Source organism: Scophthalmus maximus, chromosome 19 (assembly GCF_022379125.1).
Source record: "Scophthalmus maximus strain ysfricsl-2021 chromosome 19, ASM2237912v1, whole genome shotgun sequence".
In the NCBI taxonomy this organism is placed as follows: Eukaryota; Metazoa; Chordata; class Actinopteri; order Pleuronectiformes; family Scophthalmidae; genus Scophthalmus; species Scophthalmus maximus.
In genome coordinates, this window is record NC_061533.1 from 13,103,880 (window position 1) to 13,123,416 (window position 19,537).

Genomic DNA, 19,537 nt, shown 5'->3' on the forward strand with positions numbered 1-19,537 from the left:
CGGCGCCGTGAGTGGTGGAGCCGTAGGGGTGGAGCCATAGGGGTGGAGCCATAGGGGAGGAGCCATAGGGGAGGAGCCATAGGGGAGGAGCCCGCCGCTGAACCCGCCGAGGCCCGACCCCCCCAACAACGTGTAACGACCGCGTTCGGCCGCTAGTGGGGGCTGCTCCGTCGGAGAGACCCCCGAAACCGCCCTTCTTCGCTTGTTTGTCAACAAAACGTCGTCCTCTTCCTCCTCTCGTGCCTTCGCTCTCGTTCATTTCCGTTCACTTACGGCATCTGAACCAACATGGCGACCTTCTCCTTGCGAAACACAGCGACCTCGCTGTTGTTGTTCAGCAGGCGGTCATTGATTCCGGGACTAAGTCCTCTCCGTTCATACCACAAAAAGGTAACCGACTTAAACATGAATTATGTTTTCAAATGATACCTGTAACCAACCAACTGACAGTTATCTAGCCTTGCACCGTGTTGACCGTCTGTCAGTGGGTGGAGCTAACCTTACCAGTAGCGTCCTATCTGTTTTGTTGTTACAACTTTCGCTAAAAACGGTAACACGTTGCTTTCTGTATCTGTGACTTTTCCCGCAGGTGGTGGACCACTATGAAAACCCCAGGAACGTGGGCTCTCTAGACAAGAACTCCAAGAATGTGGGGACTGGGTTGGTGGGTGCACCAGCCTGTGGTGATGTAATGAAACTCCAGGTAAGGCCGATGTCACAGCCCAGTCACTGCCCCCACGAGCTTCACTTTCTTACTCCATCTGCCCCCTTTATCACAGAACATGTTTATTTGACATGGTACAAAAACTAAAGATGTTACTGATAACAATGACTTTGTTCAGTTCAAGTGTGATGACAATGACAATGATGATGATGAGGGTCATGGTGACGATGCATACATGTTCATACATGCATTACAAGAAATTCTGGTTGCTAAGTTTTTATTGATTCGATTTTTATTTCCGTGGTATTTCTTAGTGTTTGTATTGAGGGTATTAGGGTCCGTTGTAGTCTAATTATTGATTATGTTGGTTTAGATTTGTAGTGATAGGTTGTAGTTTTATTTGTGATGGGACTTGAAGATGTCTGTATTTATTTATCTGCATCTTACTAACATTGCACTAGCACTTTATGATGGAAAAACTGTCACTTTAATTCTAGATGACAGAACTTTAACTATTTTTCAATTATGAGAATTTATGTTCTATTCCATGTGCTTACTATTCAGTGCCCCCACTTCATGTGGATCTTCTTTGTTGTCTTTTGATGTGCCGTCTGAAGTGTCCCAGTCGGACATGGTTGACATGAAAAATGGGATAAGGCCATGAAACTGGAGCAGCTAAATGAGATCAAACATCATTCATTTTATTATTCATACCTGTCCTTTTCCTGCTGGGGCAAATCAAAATGCCAGCTGTGGAAAATGCAGATTACCAGGTGTTTGATTCTGTGTTGCAGATCCAGGTGGATGAAAATGGCAAGATTGTGGATGCAAAATTCAAGACATTTGGCTGTGGATCAGCAATCGCCTCCAGTTCTATAGCAACAGAGTGGGTGAAGGGGAAGTCGGTGAGTTGGTACTTCACAGATAAAAAAAGGGAGACGATATATTTAATTTCCCAGATAGGGATCAATAAAGTCTGTGTCTTTCTGCTGTTCTGTCTATTGTTCTGTTGTGTTTTCCTCTCTTTTTTTGTCAAGTTAGTCGATGATCTGTTCGTTCTAATTTCCTCCTGCAGGTCGATGAAGCTCTGAAAATAAAGAACACAGATATTGCCAAAGAACTCTGCCTTCCTCCTGTCAAACTTCATTGCTCTAGTAAGTTCAAGGCAATAAAAACCAAAGCCACATGTGGCTGCCATTACAGATATCAGTGACATATTAAAGGAAAAAACAAAAGTGTCTCAGTTGGACCATCACAAGTCTCCATAAACATCATTCCTCTCAAAAGTAGGGTTTTGATGATGATGATGATGATGATGATGATGATGGAGAATGTTAGGCACCGGATATGTGTTCAAAATCTCCCATAGATGTCCAGTTTTCATCCAGTAACCTTCATGTCCTGTATCGAAGCCCCTACATTTGTAAATTTTTTTCACAAATTCCTTTATGCTCCCCATCTATATGGACACAGTTTAAATGTGGCTCACGTTGGAGATTTTTCCTTACAGTCCATACTGTGGTAGCTTCTCCGTAAACATCTCTGGCTGTAATTGACCATTTGGCAATTGAATGTTATTTTACAAATACCACAATAGAGAATTTTAGTCTTATGTGTGTCTGTGTATTTTCCAGTGAAACCAAAGCTTTTTCTGCAGTTCATGCTCTGAAATCTGTAAAAATCACCTTCTTTTTCTTGCAGTGCTTGCAGAAGATGCCATAAGAGCAGCGTTGTCAGACTACAGAATAAAACAACAGGACAAGGAGGAGAAACTGGTCAAAGCCAGCAGTTAATGTGCAGTTAGTGTGGGGTTTCAGTACCAGCCACTGTCTTGGCAGCGGTGCAGTGCCCTGTGGAAGATAAATTGCCGTAATACCACACCAGGTCTTGCACCGTCTGGGATTTCTGGGAGTTTTATTGCCTCTAAAAATCTCCATGGCTGTGAGGTCTGAAATCAAACCCACAGCCATGTGGGCTTGAATTAACACCAGGTGTTAACGCTGGCTATGGATTTATTTGATCAGATGATCAGAAATGTTTATTAATTGTTTTCTGATTTTGGAGTTGATGGTGAATATTTTTATCATAGTATTGGTGAATACTGTTCCCTACTGTGCAGTGTTTTTCTACGCATTAAGACAGGAGATGCATCATAAATCCAGGTCACAGCCTGTTTTCCTTTGTATATTTTGACATTTAGTCTTTATTTTGGCTTGGCTGTAAAAACACTGCTCTCTCATGGATGATTTAATATGAAAAGGTCAACAGCTAATGTACAAATACAAAACCATAATAAAGAATATTGTATGAGACTTGTGTTTTGAATTGAATTATTAAAACATTTTCAGTGATGTCATCCACCGGATCCTGCATTGAGCGGGGCCACCCTCTGTTGGCGCCTGAGTACCACTTTCAATACGAGCAGCACTGCCAGCATTAAGAGACCTACTACTACACACAGCACCGCGAGCAGAGAGATCACAACTGCAGATTTGTATTGTGTGAACCACCGTGGGTCAGGAGTTGGCCAGGGTCCATCTCTGTTTGTTGAGGGTAAAGACTGTGTCCCTTCAGCAGAGGTCGTGTTACTGCGAGGGTATCGACCTGTGATGTTGTCTCTGGATTTCTGTTCCTCATCAGAAAGAGAAGTTACAGTTTTTAACTGAGACGGGCTCACGGGCTGCGTTTTATTTAGGAACAAACACTCCTCATAGGTGAGGCTCTCTAAAGTGTAGTGTTCCAGTGATAAACGAGCCTCGGGAACATCTTTGGGAAAGGGAGCAAAAGTGGTTTCTTTTGATATTCGCTCTCCCAAATCCCTTTTATCTTCAAACAAGCTTAGTTGTGTCTGCCTCGCTGTCACCATGTCCAGCTTTCTCCCCAGTGCAGAGTTTAGATGTGGTCGGTGCATGCTCTCATTTGGCCTTAGGACACGAGGACAGATTGCCATGACAGAGAGGTTCAGAAGCAGACGGTGAGCGAGATGGACAGGCTGGGTGCACACCAAGTCTGTCGCCATCTTCAGCCTGCCACTCATCAGCCAGCGGTAAAGATACAAGATGTCACACTCACACGCCCACAGGTTGTTGGCGAGGCTCACAGATCTGAGGCGCGGCAGCCTGTCGAAGGCGCTCTCTGGGACTGAGCGCAGGCAGTTGCTGTTGATCTTCAGGACCTGCAGGTTGACGAGGAAGGACAGCGAGGGCAGGTCCAGGGCAGAGATGCAGTTAGCCGAGAGGTCCAAATGGGTGAGCGAGGGGGGGAGGTTCAGAGGGAGGCTTGTAAGGTTGTTCCCCTTCAGTGTCAGCACCTGCAGTTTGTAAAGACCCTGGAGCGCCCCAGGCTGGATGGCACGGATGCGGTTGTTCTCCAGATCTAGACGAGTGAGGTTTCCCAGCTGCCTCAGGGCACCGGCGGTGATGTAAGTGATGCGGTTCTCTTGCAGCAGCAGGGACTCCAGGCTGGGAGGCAGGCCACGAGGGAAGCGGGCCAACTGGTTCTGACTGAGGCTGAGCTCCTGGAGGCTGGAGAAGGGTCGGAGCAGGTGGTCCACATTGCAGAGCTGGTTCCTGGCCACAGATAAAGCTGAGGTGCTGAGAGGGACAGAGCGTGGAAGTGACCGGAGACCCAGGGACTCGCACAGAACCAGAAGTCCCGGGCGAGGACAGCAGCAGCCGGCAGGACAGGGAGACGCAGTGAGGCAGGATAGAGGGCCGATGCAGAGAACCAGTAGGACACCACATCCGCACCAAAGCATGACCTCACTGCAGGAGCAATGGAGGAGAGACGACCACAAACTGATTCTGGAAACAATATGTACGTACATACTTTAATTTAAACAGGGCTACTAAAGACTTTTAAGGTACCTTTTATTAAGGGTATATAAGTTAGTAATTTATGGCTTTACTATTGTTGACAAATAATTCACTAATACTTCATAGATTAGATACGAGACATTACACATGGGCTGTTTTACCTATAATTTTCTTAAAGAGGTGCAGGACATCTGGACTAAAATCTATTTATTAGCAACTTATTAACATCTCCAACCACGGACTTGATGGATTATTTAGTGGTTGTGATAATTTAAATCATAATTTCAAATGATTCACTGCCTTTTGCAGTTTGCTCAGAACCTTTGACCCCTGATGTAATCTGACTTCATTTCTAGCAGCAGAACTGATGAATTGTTTTAGTTTATTTATCAATTTACATCGAGTTAATATTTTCACCCGAGTTGACGTCTAACCAAAAAGTGAACCCATTACCACTTTTGACTATTAGTGACTTGATTCTTCTACAACCTGGAAACCCAAAAGTCCCTCTCAGCACCAGAGGATTTATTAAGCAATTTATAAACCCATTATTAACCCCTCAACTTAAAAAGGGCGACTCATTAGAAAGTGGTGACAAAAAATGAAATGATTAAAGGTCTGAGTACTTACCATACTTCTATTCCAGTGTTATCAGCTCCTCCAGAGTGATGGGCAGGCATGTCCCCCCATAGTGCCGACGTGATCCACCATCCCACTGAAGATAACCACTGCCACAGACGACAATTTCAGGCAGATGGTCATCAAAGTTTAACGACAGCCTTAAGGTGCTGAATTACCTATTCTAGTTCCTCGTCACCATTCACATCCACACAGAGGCCCTGTTGTGCACCAGTGGCAGACAGTGAAGACGGGCAAAAATACACAAAGCAAGAAGTTCGGCAAGAGAAATTCTGTAGTAAATCCGAAAAAAAGGGAAACAACTCATTTGTCCCAAATAATCCTTTATCTGAGGTTACCTGAGGTTGAGGTTGCTAAAACTCACCCAGTCAGTGCATCTGGTGAACGTGCCCTGTGAGAGGGCGTTTGAGTGAGTGCTCCTCCGGCTGCGTGTCTTCCAAGTGGGAACAGTGAAAGTGAAGGGGGTTGTATTTTCTCGAATTATTTAGCGCCTCGTCGACAAAAGAGCTGGGAATCTGACCCTCGAGCAAGACTCTGTCAGGGCTCACGTTTCAGGTGCCACTGGGTCACACTTGCTTTTTAAGCCGGTGTGCCGTCATTTCTGATGTTTGATCCCTGGCTAGTTGAACTTTCAGCTTCAGCCCTTTTAACAATATTCAACTGCATTTGAGTTGTTGTAGATGTGGTCTGATTGCAGCCATATAAAGATGGAAAAGATGGATATAAAAAGTAAAGAAAAGCACAAACATACATAAGAGGTGAAGCGATATGTGCACTGTTCACAAGGGCAGTATTTCATTGTTTGTTCAAAATATGAAACACAAATGCAACTTTAGGTTCGAACTTCACTGGAACAAATCTGTGTCTCCAAGATTTGACAATACATCAGATCATGTTTTCCAGGATAGAGCTCTGCACGTGTCTGGTTTACTGCTGTTGAAATATTTAAACAATCTTGTACAGTAGCCAGTGAAGGACAAAGGGGGCCCTCGTCCTCTACAATCTGCCTCACCAAGGGCCAACCGTAAAACTGAAGGAAGTCGGTGTTGCTGTGTTGTTTCATGGGCTTGAAATATTAAGTTAGAATACATCTTATGCCTCCAGGGGACCTCAGAAATCTGACATTCTTGAGTGGAAGCAGCTCAAAATTACAGATTCCCAAGTTAAACATAATGTGCACGTAGCGAACATCCTTCTTTTTTTAGACATTCCTCGCCTTTTCTAATCGTAGGTTTTTCAGGCCTGTATTTGTGTTTCACCCTGGCACAGTTTTTACCATTTCCACTGCTACATTTTCAATAATGACAGAAACGGTGTTACCAACACTTTAATTAAACATAAGCACAAACAAAATTCTCCTTTTGTAAACAATAGAACTGTCACTTACAGAGGAAGCATGTCTGGGAACGTGAGGACCAAAATCCAATCTGAGGTTCAGAGGGTTTAAGTTTTCTAACATGACAATATCAAACAAAATGTTATCACACACTATTGCTCAGAATCATTAACTTAAGTAATGGGGAAGTGAGCTGGAGAGTTTTTCAAAATTATCATCTCGGGTGCAATCTGAGATTTTTAAACGAATAAAATCAACCAACAATGACAAATACACATTTAGCTAAATTTATTTGTCTTTCAGCCACTTTGAGTCAAATTTAACCCTGAAACCACGCCAACAAAACAGGTCAACTATCCCTGCACTTGAGTCCTGGATCCATTACAAAATCATCACATAAAAATCGTATACATTAGTATTACTTATTGAAAAACCTAAAACCCTTTTATTCACAAAGTTTTTATACCAAAACAGCCTGATTTTAATGTGTATTTACTAGTTGAATGCCATTTGTTTTTTTGCAATTTATCAACAAAATAAATATGTAGACAAACAGATAGTAGATAGATGTATCTATTTACTTTGCGCAACCCAGAGAAAAGAACACAGTTACACATTCTGCATTTGGTATAAAGCTTTGTGAAATAAGTTATTACGGTAAATACAAAAGGATAGCAAATAAAATAATAGTATGAAAGCAAAATTAGGTAAATATGAATGTAGATATGAAGAGAAAAAATTCTTACATGTCAAGTTTACTGGAGTCTCACTTTGCTTTATGTACAGCACCAAAGATTTTTGTCTAAACGACAGATCGATTCCGCCCAAAGGCTCTTGGCTGCTAAAAAAGATGTTGATGCGTTCAGCCGGACAGGCTGAGGAGGTTCCTCCGTCTCAGCAGGTGTATGGAGAAATACACCTCTCCATTAAAAACACATGAATACCTTTTGTCATTTCTCTTTGGGAAACATGGGAAATTCAAATCTTTTCTTTTTATTTTATAAACTATTACAACCCCCCCAACACTATTCTTCTTTAAAAAAAATCTCATTCATTAAAAAAATGAATGAGGTTTGATATCAGATTCACTGATGAAACCAAAGGACGGACCACTGCAGCAGGTCAGCGATATCTGCCCTCGTCCCCTGGTATCAGTTGTTGGCCATTAAATCAGAAACTTATCTCACACATCTTCTGCTCTGTCGTGTTTACTTTATCTGTCTGATGTAAGACTTAATTTTTCCATATATATTGTTTCTATTAGATTTTAGCATTTCAAAGATGGCATGAGCATCACTTGAAAACATTTCCCTCTTTTTTTCCACACATTTTGCCAACGTGTGTGTCATGGTTGACACATTTCACCTTGTTTTGATGTCAGGATCCTTGACCCTGACCTAGTGGTGGGCCTTCTTCAGGTGGCAGGTGCAGACATGCTGACTGGAGCTGGTGCTGGGGCTGGAGCTCTGCTGCACCTCCTCCCTGTGCTTCATCTGCTCTTTGAGGGTGGGCTCCTCTCTGCGCTTTTCCACCTCCTCTGGCGCCCTGACCTTTCTGACCTCCTGACGAGGTGACGACCTGACGTCTCTCCCTCTCTCTCCCACCAGAGCCTTGGAGGGCATGCGCAGGTTCTTGGGGGAGGCCATGCCCTGAGTCTGGACCCTCTTGACGTGGTCGACAGCGTAGGGCCTCTCCTGGAGCTCGCCTGAATTCTTATCTGCCATATACTTCCTGGGTGGATTAGCAGGGGGCTTGTAGGCCTCCAGCTTGCGCTTATGACTCATAGCCGAGGCGCAGCAGATGATGAAGACCATGACGATGAGAAGAGAGGTGACAACAATGATGATGAGCAAGTTCTCCTGTAGGAAGTCCACCACTCGGCTCAGGACGAAGTCCTTCAGGCGGATCATGGTGGTGGTGATGGTGTTGGTGAAACTGGGCGCTCCAGTAGCTGCGGTGACGTGAACAGGCGCCCGGGTGGAGAAGGAGGTTGGGAAAATGAGCCCCAGTTCTGCCTCGTCACCACTGCCGTCCATGGACACGTTGAAGAACAGAGGAGAGGAGTGACACACACCACACCACAGTGAGAGCAGGGTCACACATGTGACGCGAAAGACCAAGTGAGACTTCATCTTCTGAGTCCTGCAAAAACAACAAAAGGCTGTTTAAATCGGGATCAGGAAAAAAAGAGCAAGTTCAACCCCCATCTTGTTCGGACCCACTGACACGATGGTGTTGTAACTCTTTCTTGGCAGCCAACCTCCTCACAGTACAGACCAGACTTTGGCTCAAGAGGTGACTGACAGGTTTATTTTTGAAAACACTGGACAGAGCCTCCTCCAGCTAAGCTAAGTTAAGATTGCCTCCCGCCTCTATAGTTTCATACTTGATGGACAGGCCTGAGACCATCTAACGCCTGCCAAGAAAACCAACAAAGTGTATTTCCCAAAATGACTGTGTTCAGTTAAGCAATGTCACATAGTCCATGTGTTTCAGTAAGTTAAGCTAAAGATGAACTTATTTGCTCTTTCAGATTTTTCAAGTTGACTTCCTTAGAGACCTAGGGAGGTAATTCACCATCATCTTCATCTTGAAACCCCTCAGATTTTTTTTCATGTTACCTGTTGAGCAACTATACTAAATCGTTTTCAAACAGCCTCTCATGCAGACACATTAATCTATGATTTGGAAACCTATAAACATAATAAATGAACATTTACCACACTTCAACTAAAAAAACAGTTTCTAATGTAAAAAGATTTTGATGTTTGAATTGCATTAATTTAATGATACAATGTAGAAAAATTGCCGTTTCACCTTCGTTCCTGGACTGAAACACAATTGTAGCTGCAAGCGAATTCACTCTAGACATTTATCTTTTTTGAGCTCAACTTGCTTTGACATTATAATTGCATAGCAATCTCTTCAATCAAATTTGCATTATTAATATTGGTCTATGAAAAATGGATTAAATGACTTTGTCAAATGCGAATGGGGTTGCTTGTACCGTTGTGCCTCCATCCTTCTCTGTTTCCTTCTGAAACATAACACCGGTCTCCATCTTGACCCAGGTTTTTCTGCCGCGCTCTGTCTCGCACCAGATCTATTTTAGCTGCAGCAGAGTAGCCATTACTTATTCGGGGTGGAGTCAGTGAGTTTGGTGCCGGAGGCCTTATAATTTGAGCAGAGGAGGGAGGCCACCCAGCCACCACACCAAAGCCAGGAGGAAGCTGTATAGCAGAGGGAGCACAGAGGCGTGGGAGACCTGCGGCCGTGGCCTCTATATTTACACTGGGCAGCAGATGCTGCTGCTCACCTCCCACAGCAGCACAGGCCTAATGAAGGTGTCCCTGCCATCTCCACAATGACCTGCATTTACTTACAGTGCGACGGACTGAATCAACTTCCCAATCCAACATTACAATTCTTCCATGACCCCCTCTCCATCTTTCTTTCTCCGTCTCAGTGTGAAGTGAATCTTCAAAAGGAAACTGAGCTTCGGTGCAGAGTTCAGTGTGTTCCCGACTAAAACCTGTTCAACTCTGAACACAGTGTGTAATTACACCGGCTAAACTGCAGAGACGAGCTTCTAATCAGCATCATGCTATAGTGAACCTGCCGCTGCTCTGTTCCACACTGTACAGTGACCCCACCCCTCACCCTCCCCTGTGGTCAAACACGCTCTCGGCCGGACCAGATGGTCATCTGGGTCTTCATCATGGACGCACGGCTATAGAACAGCTCTGCCCCTTGAATCCCCATAATTACAGCCATAAATACATTTCCTGTACTTTACCCGAGGCCCAACATTACCTTCGACTGAAGGCCATGCAGACACAGGTATGCAATTAATCAATTCCCTGACATCCAATGACGTGAATTTGCGAAAAGGCCACACCGCTGTGTGACAGAGTAATATGTGTGCTGGTTCAGTGAAGCTTACAGGACGACATTTTCAAACACCATGTTTTTGGAAGATGGAAATTTCCTGGACGTGTTGGCCATCATTTCTAACATATTAACCCAAATTTATGTTTGGCACAAATGATAGTTAATCAAAATGTTAGAGGCTCAGTTAAATCACTTTTAACAATGGAAAGTTGTTTGGTTTTTTTGTTTGAGGACTTTAAGCTTAAAACCCCAACAACAACAACAACAGCAAAAACGCTGAAGGAAAACGGTCAACTACATAATTGCAAATTAGATTTAAAAAAGTGAATCTTAAATTGAGGAAATAAGTTACTCACGTTTCATTTGAGTCAAAGAAGTAATACCACAATGAAGAATACACTATGGTAAAAGTTCAGTATCAAGATTTCTTAGTTATGTAAATGTGGACATATTCTCAGCAAACCGTACTTCTGTATCCACATAAAAAGTCCTCATAATTGCCCCTTTGAGTGTTGTATCATTATATGTCATATTATTTAACAAGAGCACGTGCATCTCTGCCGAGGCTGTGCAGTTTTTCCCTTTCTCGCATTGGTGAAGAATCTTCAAAAATTTCCCTGATCTGGATCTGGATCCATCCGATTTAAATCACTTGTTACAATAACTAAGACATGTCTTATTTTTAAAAAAATTCAAATTAGCCCATAACTTTTTTAGTAATCCTGCTAACAGACAAACAAACAAACAGACAAACTGAACCAATCACATGATCTCCTTGCCGGAGGTTACAATTTGACCTATATTGGGGCAGCACTTCAGTCAGTAACATTGCATCATATTTAATGAACTGATTGTGTTTTGTCTGTAAAATCCAAATCTGCAAATTAACTTTTGCTGTTAAATAAATGTAACAGAGTAAAAAGTAGAATTCCAGCTGAAACATGGTGGAGTATAAATAACTGAAGAAATCGGAAATACTCGAACTAGGTATAAGTATAAGTAGTAGTTTAGTAGTTTCTAAAAGTTGCTCTATACTTAAAGGTTGATTGTTCTTTATTATTTTCCACTACTGGGTGTTAGTAGCAAAAAGAGGCCAAAAGCTTTAAATAGGAACCAAACTGATTAGAGAATCTTCCTATTGTCAGTTTGGACACACGCACTCCCCTGAAATAACTGAAATGGTCGGTTATTCCTTCTTGTTTCCTTGATAACATCCACCTTGAATTCACAACAAAAAGAAACATATACTCACTTGATGTGTGTGTTATCCCTGGTTTATCTAGACGACACAAAGCAGCGCAGCCAACAGAGAAGAAAAAAGAGGGGAGACCCAGGAACAGGAGGAAAGTAAGAGTGGAAGAGTTTCCGAGCATCCGCCCTCCCTGCTATGTTGCTGGGTGCTTTTTTTAAGTCTCCTCACTGTAAATTGAAGTTCAGCCCTTTATTTTCAGACTCCCCTCCCTTTTGCTGAACCGCCCATCAGGCTTCATCTTCCTGCACTTTTGCTGCAGGGATTTGGGATTAGACATTTTTTACTCTCCATTTATTTTTGGGGGGTAAATTATTACGTAGACGTGACACTGCGCATGATGACATTTTATTGAACATAAATAAAGGAGAACGCTTTCATCTCAAGAAATTGTCTTTAATACAAAAAAAAATCATAATTTGCCACAAATATGTCTTGAATCTTTCAAAGCTCGACTCATTATACTGAAACATCTCAACCTGATCTTTCTGCTGTGAAGCTAACTGCTAAGAACAACCTGCTAAGACACTGCAGTTGCTGCAACAGTCCCATGTTCTAGGGGAAATGGGTATTTCTGTACTTGGCGGGGCGAGTCCCAGGACTTCTCTGCCTCCCACCGAGTCCTCTCTAATTAAGTCCATGTTGATTACAGCCTGTCTCTACAAGGCATACAGGACCAGCGTGGAGAGCCCGAGCACGCCTTTCATCCCAAAACACATGTACAGGGCGAACACATAAACTCCATGGTCTTCTAGCAGCACTTACCGTATCTCTGGGTACATCTGTAAATATGCAGGGGATCTATTTCAGGTGGCTCAAGCCTCCTTTCTTATCCTATTCACTTGTTTTGACAGATGGTGCAAGATGCTGGCCTCACAGCTGGTCAGTTGTAAAGAAGGGGACAATCTTCATGACTAGACGACATAAAAAAATGTTTTCAGATGGTTCGAAGGAGTTTGATCAATGTTAATTTGACATTTTTTCATGATTTATCTTATGAAATGTTCTAGTTCAGAGCTTTTGCAGGCAAATGTCCCCGGAAGTGGGACTAATAAAGGATTGTCTCATCTTGATATTGAAAACTAAAGGGACATTCTTAATACTTAGTGTCGTTCTGTATCTGCCATTTCAGCACATCAAACAGATCCGTAACGTGCAATAGTTGTGTTTCTGATTGGCGCTTTATCAGAGACTTCAAGCGCCACAATGGAGCATGCGCTGAATTAATGAGTTTGGTTGTTTATGGTGGCTCAGGCACAAATGCACAAAACTGGCAAACAAAAAAGCTAAACAAAAAGTATCTGCTCCCATTTATACCACAGGTTTTACTGTTTATGCAGATTTCGGTCTAATTTTAACTTTCAATGAGGCAACTGTACATTTATTGTCACTCTCAAGCCACCCAGTTATTGTTTTGTTCTTTCACTGCAGCCAGTAGATAATTTCTTCCCCTCTTTGCTTTTTTGTTCAGGCAAATCTATAAACAGCTGGAGTTGTTCAATAAGAGATCAAAATAAAAATGTGCGTAGCCGTGTAATAAGGAAATCAGTGACCCCATATAAAAGTGCATCTCTATTTTTGATTTATTTGTTAACTCTTCAATAACCCATCTTCTAAAGAACAACTGGATGTGCAGCTGACAGAATGATTAAGAAGTGATGTTTTGAGAGAGACAGACAAACATATTGTTGGTTTGGTTAAAGACAACATATCCAACACACTAAAGACCGAATACAAAAGACTAAACAAAGAGCCATTTTAAAAATTCTTTATTAATTTTTCTTATAATCAATGTTTGATACTTGAAGCAAGAATAATGAACAAAAATGCTGAGCAGACCTCGACATGAGTCTTAATCCTGGTTCGTGTTTGTCCGATTTTCTCTCTCGATATTCATTCGACCTCCGATATGAACAGAGGTGCTGTTGTCTCACGGTGCGTTATGGCAAGGTGCAGGGAACACAGACAAGGGGAAACACTTATAACCCACCTCCCTTACAAATTACCCTCTTCAGCACAACCACAATACAAAAAAGGAAATAAAAAAGAGGAAAAGAACTTACAGAAAATATGGTCATGTTATTTACACAGCTTTCACTCATTTTCTAGACCTCAATTACAAACATACATCTATCTTTCAACTGCACATTTCTCCAACCTACAGTGTCCCTTTGGATCGCTATTCACTACTACTCCGCAAAACCTATGCTCTCGTGCCGACAGTGCTCTGAAGAATCTACGGTGGCAGTCTGATACACAAGATAGGGCAGTGTGATCTGTGTCAGGTCCACATTTCTGTAGAATACCTGTCACTGGTAATCTAAGACTAGCTGCTCACTTTACATCTTGAAGCCACAACGCCTGGTGAACTGTGGGAAGCGCTGGCAGGATTCCATGGCGTCATCCACGTGGCTCAAGGAACAGGGTCCTGCTCTTGTACTCAGTATAGCACCTCAAAGTGTTTTTTAAATCCAGGCACCAACCAACTCTCCCCTTCACTACACAAATCTACTCACACGACAGTCCCCTACAAACACTTCCATGGTCGCCTCTATGGCACTTTCAGGTCTTTACAGTGGTAACAATTATTGAAGGCAAAACAACAGACTGAACCTTTACCCGTCTCAGCTTCCCCCTGGGAAGCAAATCTACAACATCAAGAAAATAGAGCTTTTATCATAGCAAAACAGCTCAGATTGAATAATTCAGCGGTTCATCGTTTTTGTATCAACTATACTCAATGGGGGGGGGGGGGGGGGGGGGGGGGGGGTTCTGAGAAATAACCATTTAAAAAACAAACAAACTAAGGAGTGGAAGTGCTAAGAGGGATATAAGCACAGTTGGAACAAGAAACAGGGTAAAATTAACAGTGAACTATTCAGTTCATCCAGGTTGGAGGCAAGTCGTGGATGATCTACCGCGAGTCTGTTTAAGAACTCCCTGTCCCTCAAGAAGAAACAAAGCAGGAACATCCATAGTGACGGGTGCCAGAAAGGCCAAAGACATGAGGCACATATATTCACACCCACAATCTTGGCCTTAAAGGTCGATCGTGGACAGATTCTGTAACAATCTCCAGTTTAATCACCCGATGGTTTTAAAAAGTCATGTCGATGTGTGATTACTTTGTGTCATTTCACATTAATTCCTTCCAAATACAGATCTGAGATGGTGTTTAATGCAAAAGAACAGTGACAAAAAATAATCGCACTACACTTGACCAGACGTGTGTTGACCCAACCCAGTGAATATTAAACACTGAGGTTGCCGACTGACCCACTCGCAAAAACAAAGCAGGGCTGACCAGACGCCGTTCTGTAAAAAGGTTGAAAGTCCACAGAGTCGGTCTGTTCGTGGGCAGCACATGAAATACAAACGACCAGTTTATCTGAGCCACTCCAGGAGCGTGTTTACAGGGAGAGGAATGTTATGAGGATTTTTCCCCACACCAAGAAGTGCCAATCAAATATTTGTGGAATGTATTGGTAATTTTCCCTAATAAGCACATGGTGCATGTTAATAGAAGCAAGATGGAAAGGAATGCATGTTTACATGGACTATTGTGTCCACAGTCACTGATGAAAAGCGAGAGGAATGAAAAGAAACTGCAGGAAGCAGGTAAGGATTTGTGCAGCTTCAGCTCAGACAGCAATGGTGATTCATCTCGTTGTTGGTGTCGACAGCGGCGGCTAAATGTGCATTCAATCCGAATTTATTTCATAACAGAGTATTGCGAGGTCAATCTTTCTTTTCCCAACGATTTAATTTCATAGTAAGTGAATGGTGAAATTCTTCTCCTTGTATAATCCGTCTACTAAACTGGGCTTCCCTGTTTGCATTTTGAATATTCCCAAAAAAGAGAGAGAAATAAATACTGTTAAGGGGGTGTAAACAAAATTTAAGTTTGGCAACATTATAATTTGGGATTATGGTGACATGAAACACTGATACCTACTTAAAAAAAAAAATATTTGGGTATACAATCATCAATGGGAACTGCCAACTTTGGAATTTTCCTGGCCATTACTCTAAAACAAAAAGAATTACGCAATACCTTTTTATATAAGAAAACAAAATAAAAAAAATATGTCTGCCCCAGAATAAAAGAAGTCCTTTGTCACCAAAAAGCAAGAGTATTTTTCTGTTAAATTTGCCACACCTTCTTATTCCACCTGTGTTAAACTGAGGGTCGGGCTGGCTAAGAAGAAGTTCATCTGGAATGTTGCTAGGGATCGTTGCTGGGCAAAACTCAGATGAACACTGTCGTTGAACTAGGCAGTGACCGGTCCTACCCACCACCCAGCCAATGGAACATCCTGAATTGTAGCGGGTTGGGAGAGGGTCTTTAAATGGCAATTTTGGACATTTGCTCTTCAAGTTTGATGATTCGCTTCTCCTGACTGCTGACCAGGTCCTTGAGGGATTTTACTTCTTTCAAGATCTCCTCCAGCTTGGCTTCGGATTTCTGTGGGAGACACAAAAGATGAGAGTGATCACAATACCGCTGCAGACACCCTGCGGTGAAACAGATCACACAACTTTGGTCACATTTGAAACAATTTTAAACCTTGCATATGTCTAAACAGCGCACAAGACACAACCTGGGTCCAAAGCACTCCATGCAGTCTTGGACTGCCAACTGGAAGGACCTGGTTCTCTGAGGGTTAACGTGTTTCGCCAGCACTGGAGCCAAGTGGGCTGTGATTACAGAGCAGAGTGGCAGAGACGCACATGGGCTGGGCCCCATGGCGGGTGGCTGTGTTGTGGGTGAGGTGCGGCAGGACGCCAAGCTACAGGCATCCAGAGCGGCAACAGACCCCGCAGTTTGTAGAGTGGGTTGTATATTATCTACAAACCACCTCACAGAGACGACCCTGTTTCTTCTACATAAAATCTGTCCGACACTACGAGTTCCAGAGAGCCACATACAAAGAGATAAAACCTGCAGAGAGAGGCCTTAATGACTGAGATGGGGGCGGGAAGTCAGGAGGACAGACTCTGATGTCTGATGATGTCCAAATCTTACAGTTTTAACTGTTAATAGTTCATCATTATAATTAACTATGAGGGTTTGCTCCTTTGCTTTGTTGCAAGAGATAGTGAAATGGATATCTTCATTTTTTTTTGAATTGCAAAAAACAAACTATCAAGATGTCACCTTTAGGGAAATTTTTCTAGGCTACATTTAACCACATAATGTGTAAAGCTTTGAAAAAGTAAACACTCACAATCGATGGCGTCGGGGAGGCAGACTTGTTGGCTGGGCACGAGTTCTCTGCGTTCTTGGTCACCTTGCTGTCCAAAATGTTCTTTTTGACCACCTTGAATTCACGGTTCTTGCCTGGAACATAGCCGTTCTTCAGGGAGATGAGTATGGGCTCTCCATTCTTTCCCTCAAACCACTCCTCAGCCTCCAGGGCAGGTTCTGGTCCGGTTGTGTCTGGGTACAAGTCATCCTGGAACAGATCAGACTGAAAAGGAAGGAGAGAGCAACTGTGAGGTAAAGTCTATAACCAGCACATTTTAAGAATAGGTGTCACCACAGAGCATGTGATTCAACAAGCAGATTAAACAGAGGTGTAGTGGCTGTGTGCACAGTGCTCACTCAGAATGAGGACTCACCTTTCTAGGCACAGTCATCACGATCGGCTCACACTTCCGTTCATGAAGTTTATAGAACCTATAGAATCACAAATTCAAACCAATTACCCAGAAGTCAATGCATTATTAAACATAAATAAACACAACTGTCCCCAGTGAGATTAGAGATTATGTTCTGCCCCCTAGTGGTGAATATAGGAAGTCCACATTAGATGTGATTGATGAAAGATCTAAACTAAAAACAAATTCAGGGGTCATGATGACTAACCATTCATTTTAGCCATAGCTCACCTTGCAATCTCACACTTGTTGACATCAAGGCCCCTCTTGGGCATATAGCCCATGCCCCTCTGGGGCTCCTTGGTGACAAAGGTGCTGAGGAAGTGAACATATGGATGCTCATCTGTGATTTCAAAGTAACGGATGCTGCTGTCCCCCTGTAAAGAAATGAGGCATTTTATTTCTGCATTGTGTGGAGATTTGATTTCCATAATAATATCCTGCCAATGCGACTTTGTGTTGTTATAATTCTGCCTGATTTAATAATTTAGTGCTTTAACTGCAATTTACCTTCCCACAGAGGTAAACAACGTTGCTGTCTGGGTCATAGAACGGCAAGAGCACTCCGTTGCTGGTGTCCATCTCATTAACAGCCATGGGCTCCTCCATGTTTTCCTGGAGAAAAAAAAAGCACAATGACAAATCAGAGAGACTACAAATTCTGAATTGTAGGACCAAGGAAAAGGTAATTCCTCAAAAAACAGGAAGAAGTGGTTTAACTTTTAATAGTTGTGACTAATGCAGCAGATTTCATATTAATAGATTGTGAATATAATTAACATAATAATAATCATTTACAACATGTATAGTTTCACCTATACTTTTCAGGGGTTTCCACATAGGACAATGTAAGACAATGATTTTTTCTAAAAATTCAATTTAAAAAATAAATACAAAATGGACGACAGTTCACTTTTCCAGTGTCACTTGGGGAACTGACAGATGTCCAAACAAACATACATTTGGGTCAGCAACCAAATGCTGTAACATTGTCAGTTTGTTATGGAAGGATGAGAAAATTGTTAGTAGTTCAAATTTTCCAGTGTGATCACTAACAAAAAGGTTTACATTACACGGAAATCAGGTCTGTTAATAACAGGAAGCCAGAGTCTTACATATTTTCTACAAGACACCAAATGGTCAGTGCTTTAACTAATGGTCAGTGCTTTTAAGAGGCCCGACAGGTCTCTCAGAGCTGCAGGAGCAGGTCAACTCATGGTGCCAAGAGTTTAAACTAAACAAGGTGAAATGTTATTTAGCCACTATGCCACCCACTGCTGGTACCAGATGCAGGTGGATATTAAATCTGACCCAAACACAAGCTGCTTCAAACAGAAGTTAACCACTGCTCTATTTGCTAAGTTCTTCACTTCGTCACTTAACCCTGCACTTCCATTAGACATAACCTGTTAATAGTTTGTACTTTTATACTGTTTCTTTACTTTTTAAATGTTTTCTAATGCATCTTATCTGTACGTTTTCATTTATTTTTTTATCTGTAAAACACATTGAATGTCTTTGTGAATGATAAGGTGCTATACAAATAGTTTGCCTCACTTCTGTGAGCATACTCCTTAATTCTTCCTATTGCTATTACTTGAGTGTAGTAAATATTATTGTACAATAATGTATTTCTCCAAAATTGGTTTAAAATATGTATTAATTGCATGCTAACGAAGACTGAGGTGGGTGTAAGAATGAAATGTTGAACCATAATCATTGAACACATGAGGTGCAGTCAGCTCACCATGTTCCAGAGGGCGAGCTGTCTCTCACTCATGCGACTGAAGCCTGTGGTGAGGATGTTGCCATCAGCCAGGAAAATGGCCCTCATGGGTCGAGCGCCATCGTGTGCCTTGTCCTTCTCCTGTAAAGTGTAGTTCATATATCAACATGGCACATGGACAGTTTTTATGTCCACTTTTACTTTTAATTACCTGCTGATCCTACACCCCTGGTCAATTTGTATTTTAATGTGACATCATTCAGACGCAAGAGAACATTAATAGAAAATGTTACAACAAGGAAAACTTTGCTAACTGCTTACAGCGACAATCGTCTCCTTGCGGGGGTCGATGACACGGACGGCCTTGTCCTTGCAGGAGGTGCAGATCAGGTTACCGTTGCGGTTCCAGCACACATTGTAAATGACATCCGGGTGCATGTCCTCCAGGGTGATCATGGCTTCACCTTTGCCCACGTCCCAGATGACGATCTGGTTGTCACCGCCTGGCAACAGAGTGAGGTGACAACGAGGTGACCAGCGCATCAAAGTTATGCAC

The 19,537-nt window shown here is 42.5% G+C and overlaps 4 protein-coding genes across 6 annotated transcripts in view; 1 reads left to right on the top strand and 3 right to left on the bottom strand.

Moving 5' to 3' along the window:
• The first annotated feature begins 140 nt into the window (after nt 1-140).
• On the top strand, nt 141-2,976 carry iscu (iron-sulfur cluster assembly enzyme). The gene is made up of 5 exons (XM_035641231.2): nt 141-390; nt 590-703; nt 1,459-1,569; nt 1,740-1,818; nt 2,366-2,976. The coding sequence occupies exons 1-5, from the start codon at nt 289-291 to the stop codon at nt 2,455-2,457; spliced, it is 498 nt and encodes a 165-aa protein (XP_035497124.1). The 5' UTR covers nt 141-288; the 3' UTR covers nt 2,458-2,976.
• A 41-nt stretch (nt 2,977-3,017) lies between these two features.
• Nucleotides 3,018-4,421, bottom strand: LOC118313921 (leucine-rich repeat transmembrane protein FLRT3). The gene has a single exon (XM_035639908.2). It carries the CDS (start codon nt 4,419-4,421, stop codon nt 3,018-3,020), a length of 1,404 nt encoding a protein of 467 aa, XP_035495801.2.
• A 2,010-nt stretch (nt 4,422-6,431) lies between these two features.
• Nucleotides 6,432-11,748, bottom strand: tmem119a (transmembrane protein 119a). The gene is made up of 2 exons (XM_035639077.2): nt 11,598-11,748; nt 6,432-8,596 (listed from the first exon to the last, which is right to left on the bottom strand). The coding sequence occupies exon 2, from the start codon at nt 8,584-8,586 to the stop codon at nt 7,852-7,854; it is 735 nt and encodes a 244-aa protein (XP_035494970.1). The 5' UTR covers nt 8,587-8,596; nt 11,598-11,748; the 3' UTR covers nt 6,432-7,851.
• Nucleotides 11,749-13,348: 1,600 nt separating this feature from the next.
• LOC118313544 (coronin-1C-A) overlaps nt 13,349-19,537 on the bottom strand; it is a 35,522-nt gene continuing 29,333 nt past the window's right edge. For all 3 annotated transcript variants that reach the window (XM_035639058.2, XM_035639060.2, XM_035639059.2), the window contains exons 5-11: nt 19,303-19,484; nt 19,003-19,122; nt 17,766-17,870; nt 17,487-17,632; nt 17,217-17,274; nt 16,823-17,065; nt 13,349-16,059 (exon numbers count right to left, since the gene is read on the bottom strand). In XM_035639058.2, the coding sequence (XP_035494951.1) occupies nt 15,940-16,059; nt 16,823-17,065; nt 17,217-17,274; nt 17,487-17,632; nt 17,766-17,870; nt 19,003-19,122; nt 19,303-19,484 (974 nt within the window). In that variant the 3' untranslated portion in view covers nt 13,349-15,939. The remainder of the gene's footprint in view (nt 16,060-16,822; nt 17,066-17,216; nt 17,275-17,486; nt 17,633-17,765; nt 17,871-19,002; nt 19,123-19,302; nt 19,485-19,537) is intronic.

Bases quoted from the DNA above. Each gene is read 5' to 3' on its own strand.
- iscu (XM_035641231.2), top strand. From the start codon at position 289: ATGGCGACCTTCTCCTTGCGAAACACAGCGACCTCGCTGTTGTTGTTC. The intron at 1,570-1,739 runs GTGAGTTGGTAC...TTCCTCCTGCAG, and splicing joins AGTGGGTGAAGGGGAAGTCG to GTCGATGAAGCTCTGAAAAT. The intron at 1,819-2,365 runs GTAAGTTCAAGG...TTTTTCTTGCAG, and splicing joins TGTCAAACTTCATTGCTCTA to TGCTTGCAGAAGATGCCATA.
- LOC118313921 (XM_035639908.2), bottom strand. From the start codon at position 4,421: ATGCTTTGGTGCGGATGTGGTGTCCTACTGGTTCTCTGCATCGGCCCT.
- tmem119a (XM_035639077.2), bottom strand. From the start codon at position 8,586: ATGAAGTCTCACTTGGTCTTTCGCGTCACATGTGTGACCCTGCTCTCA.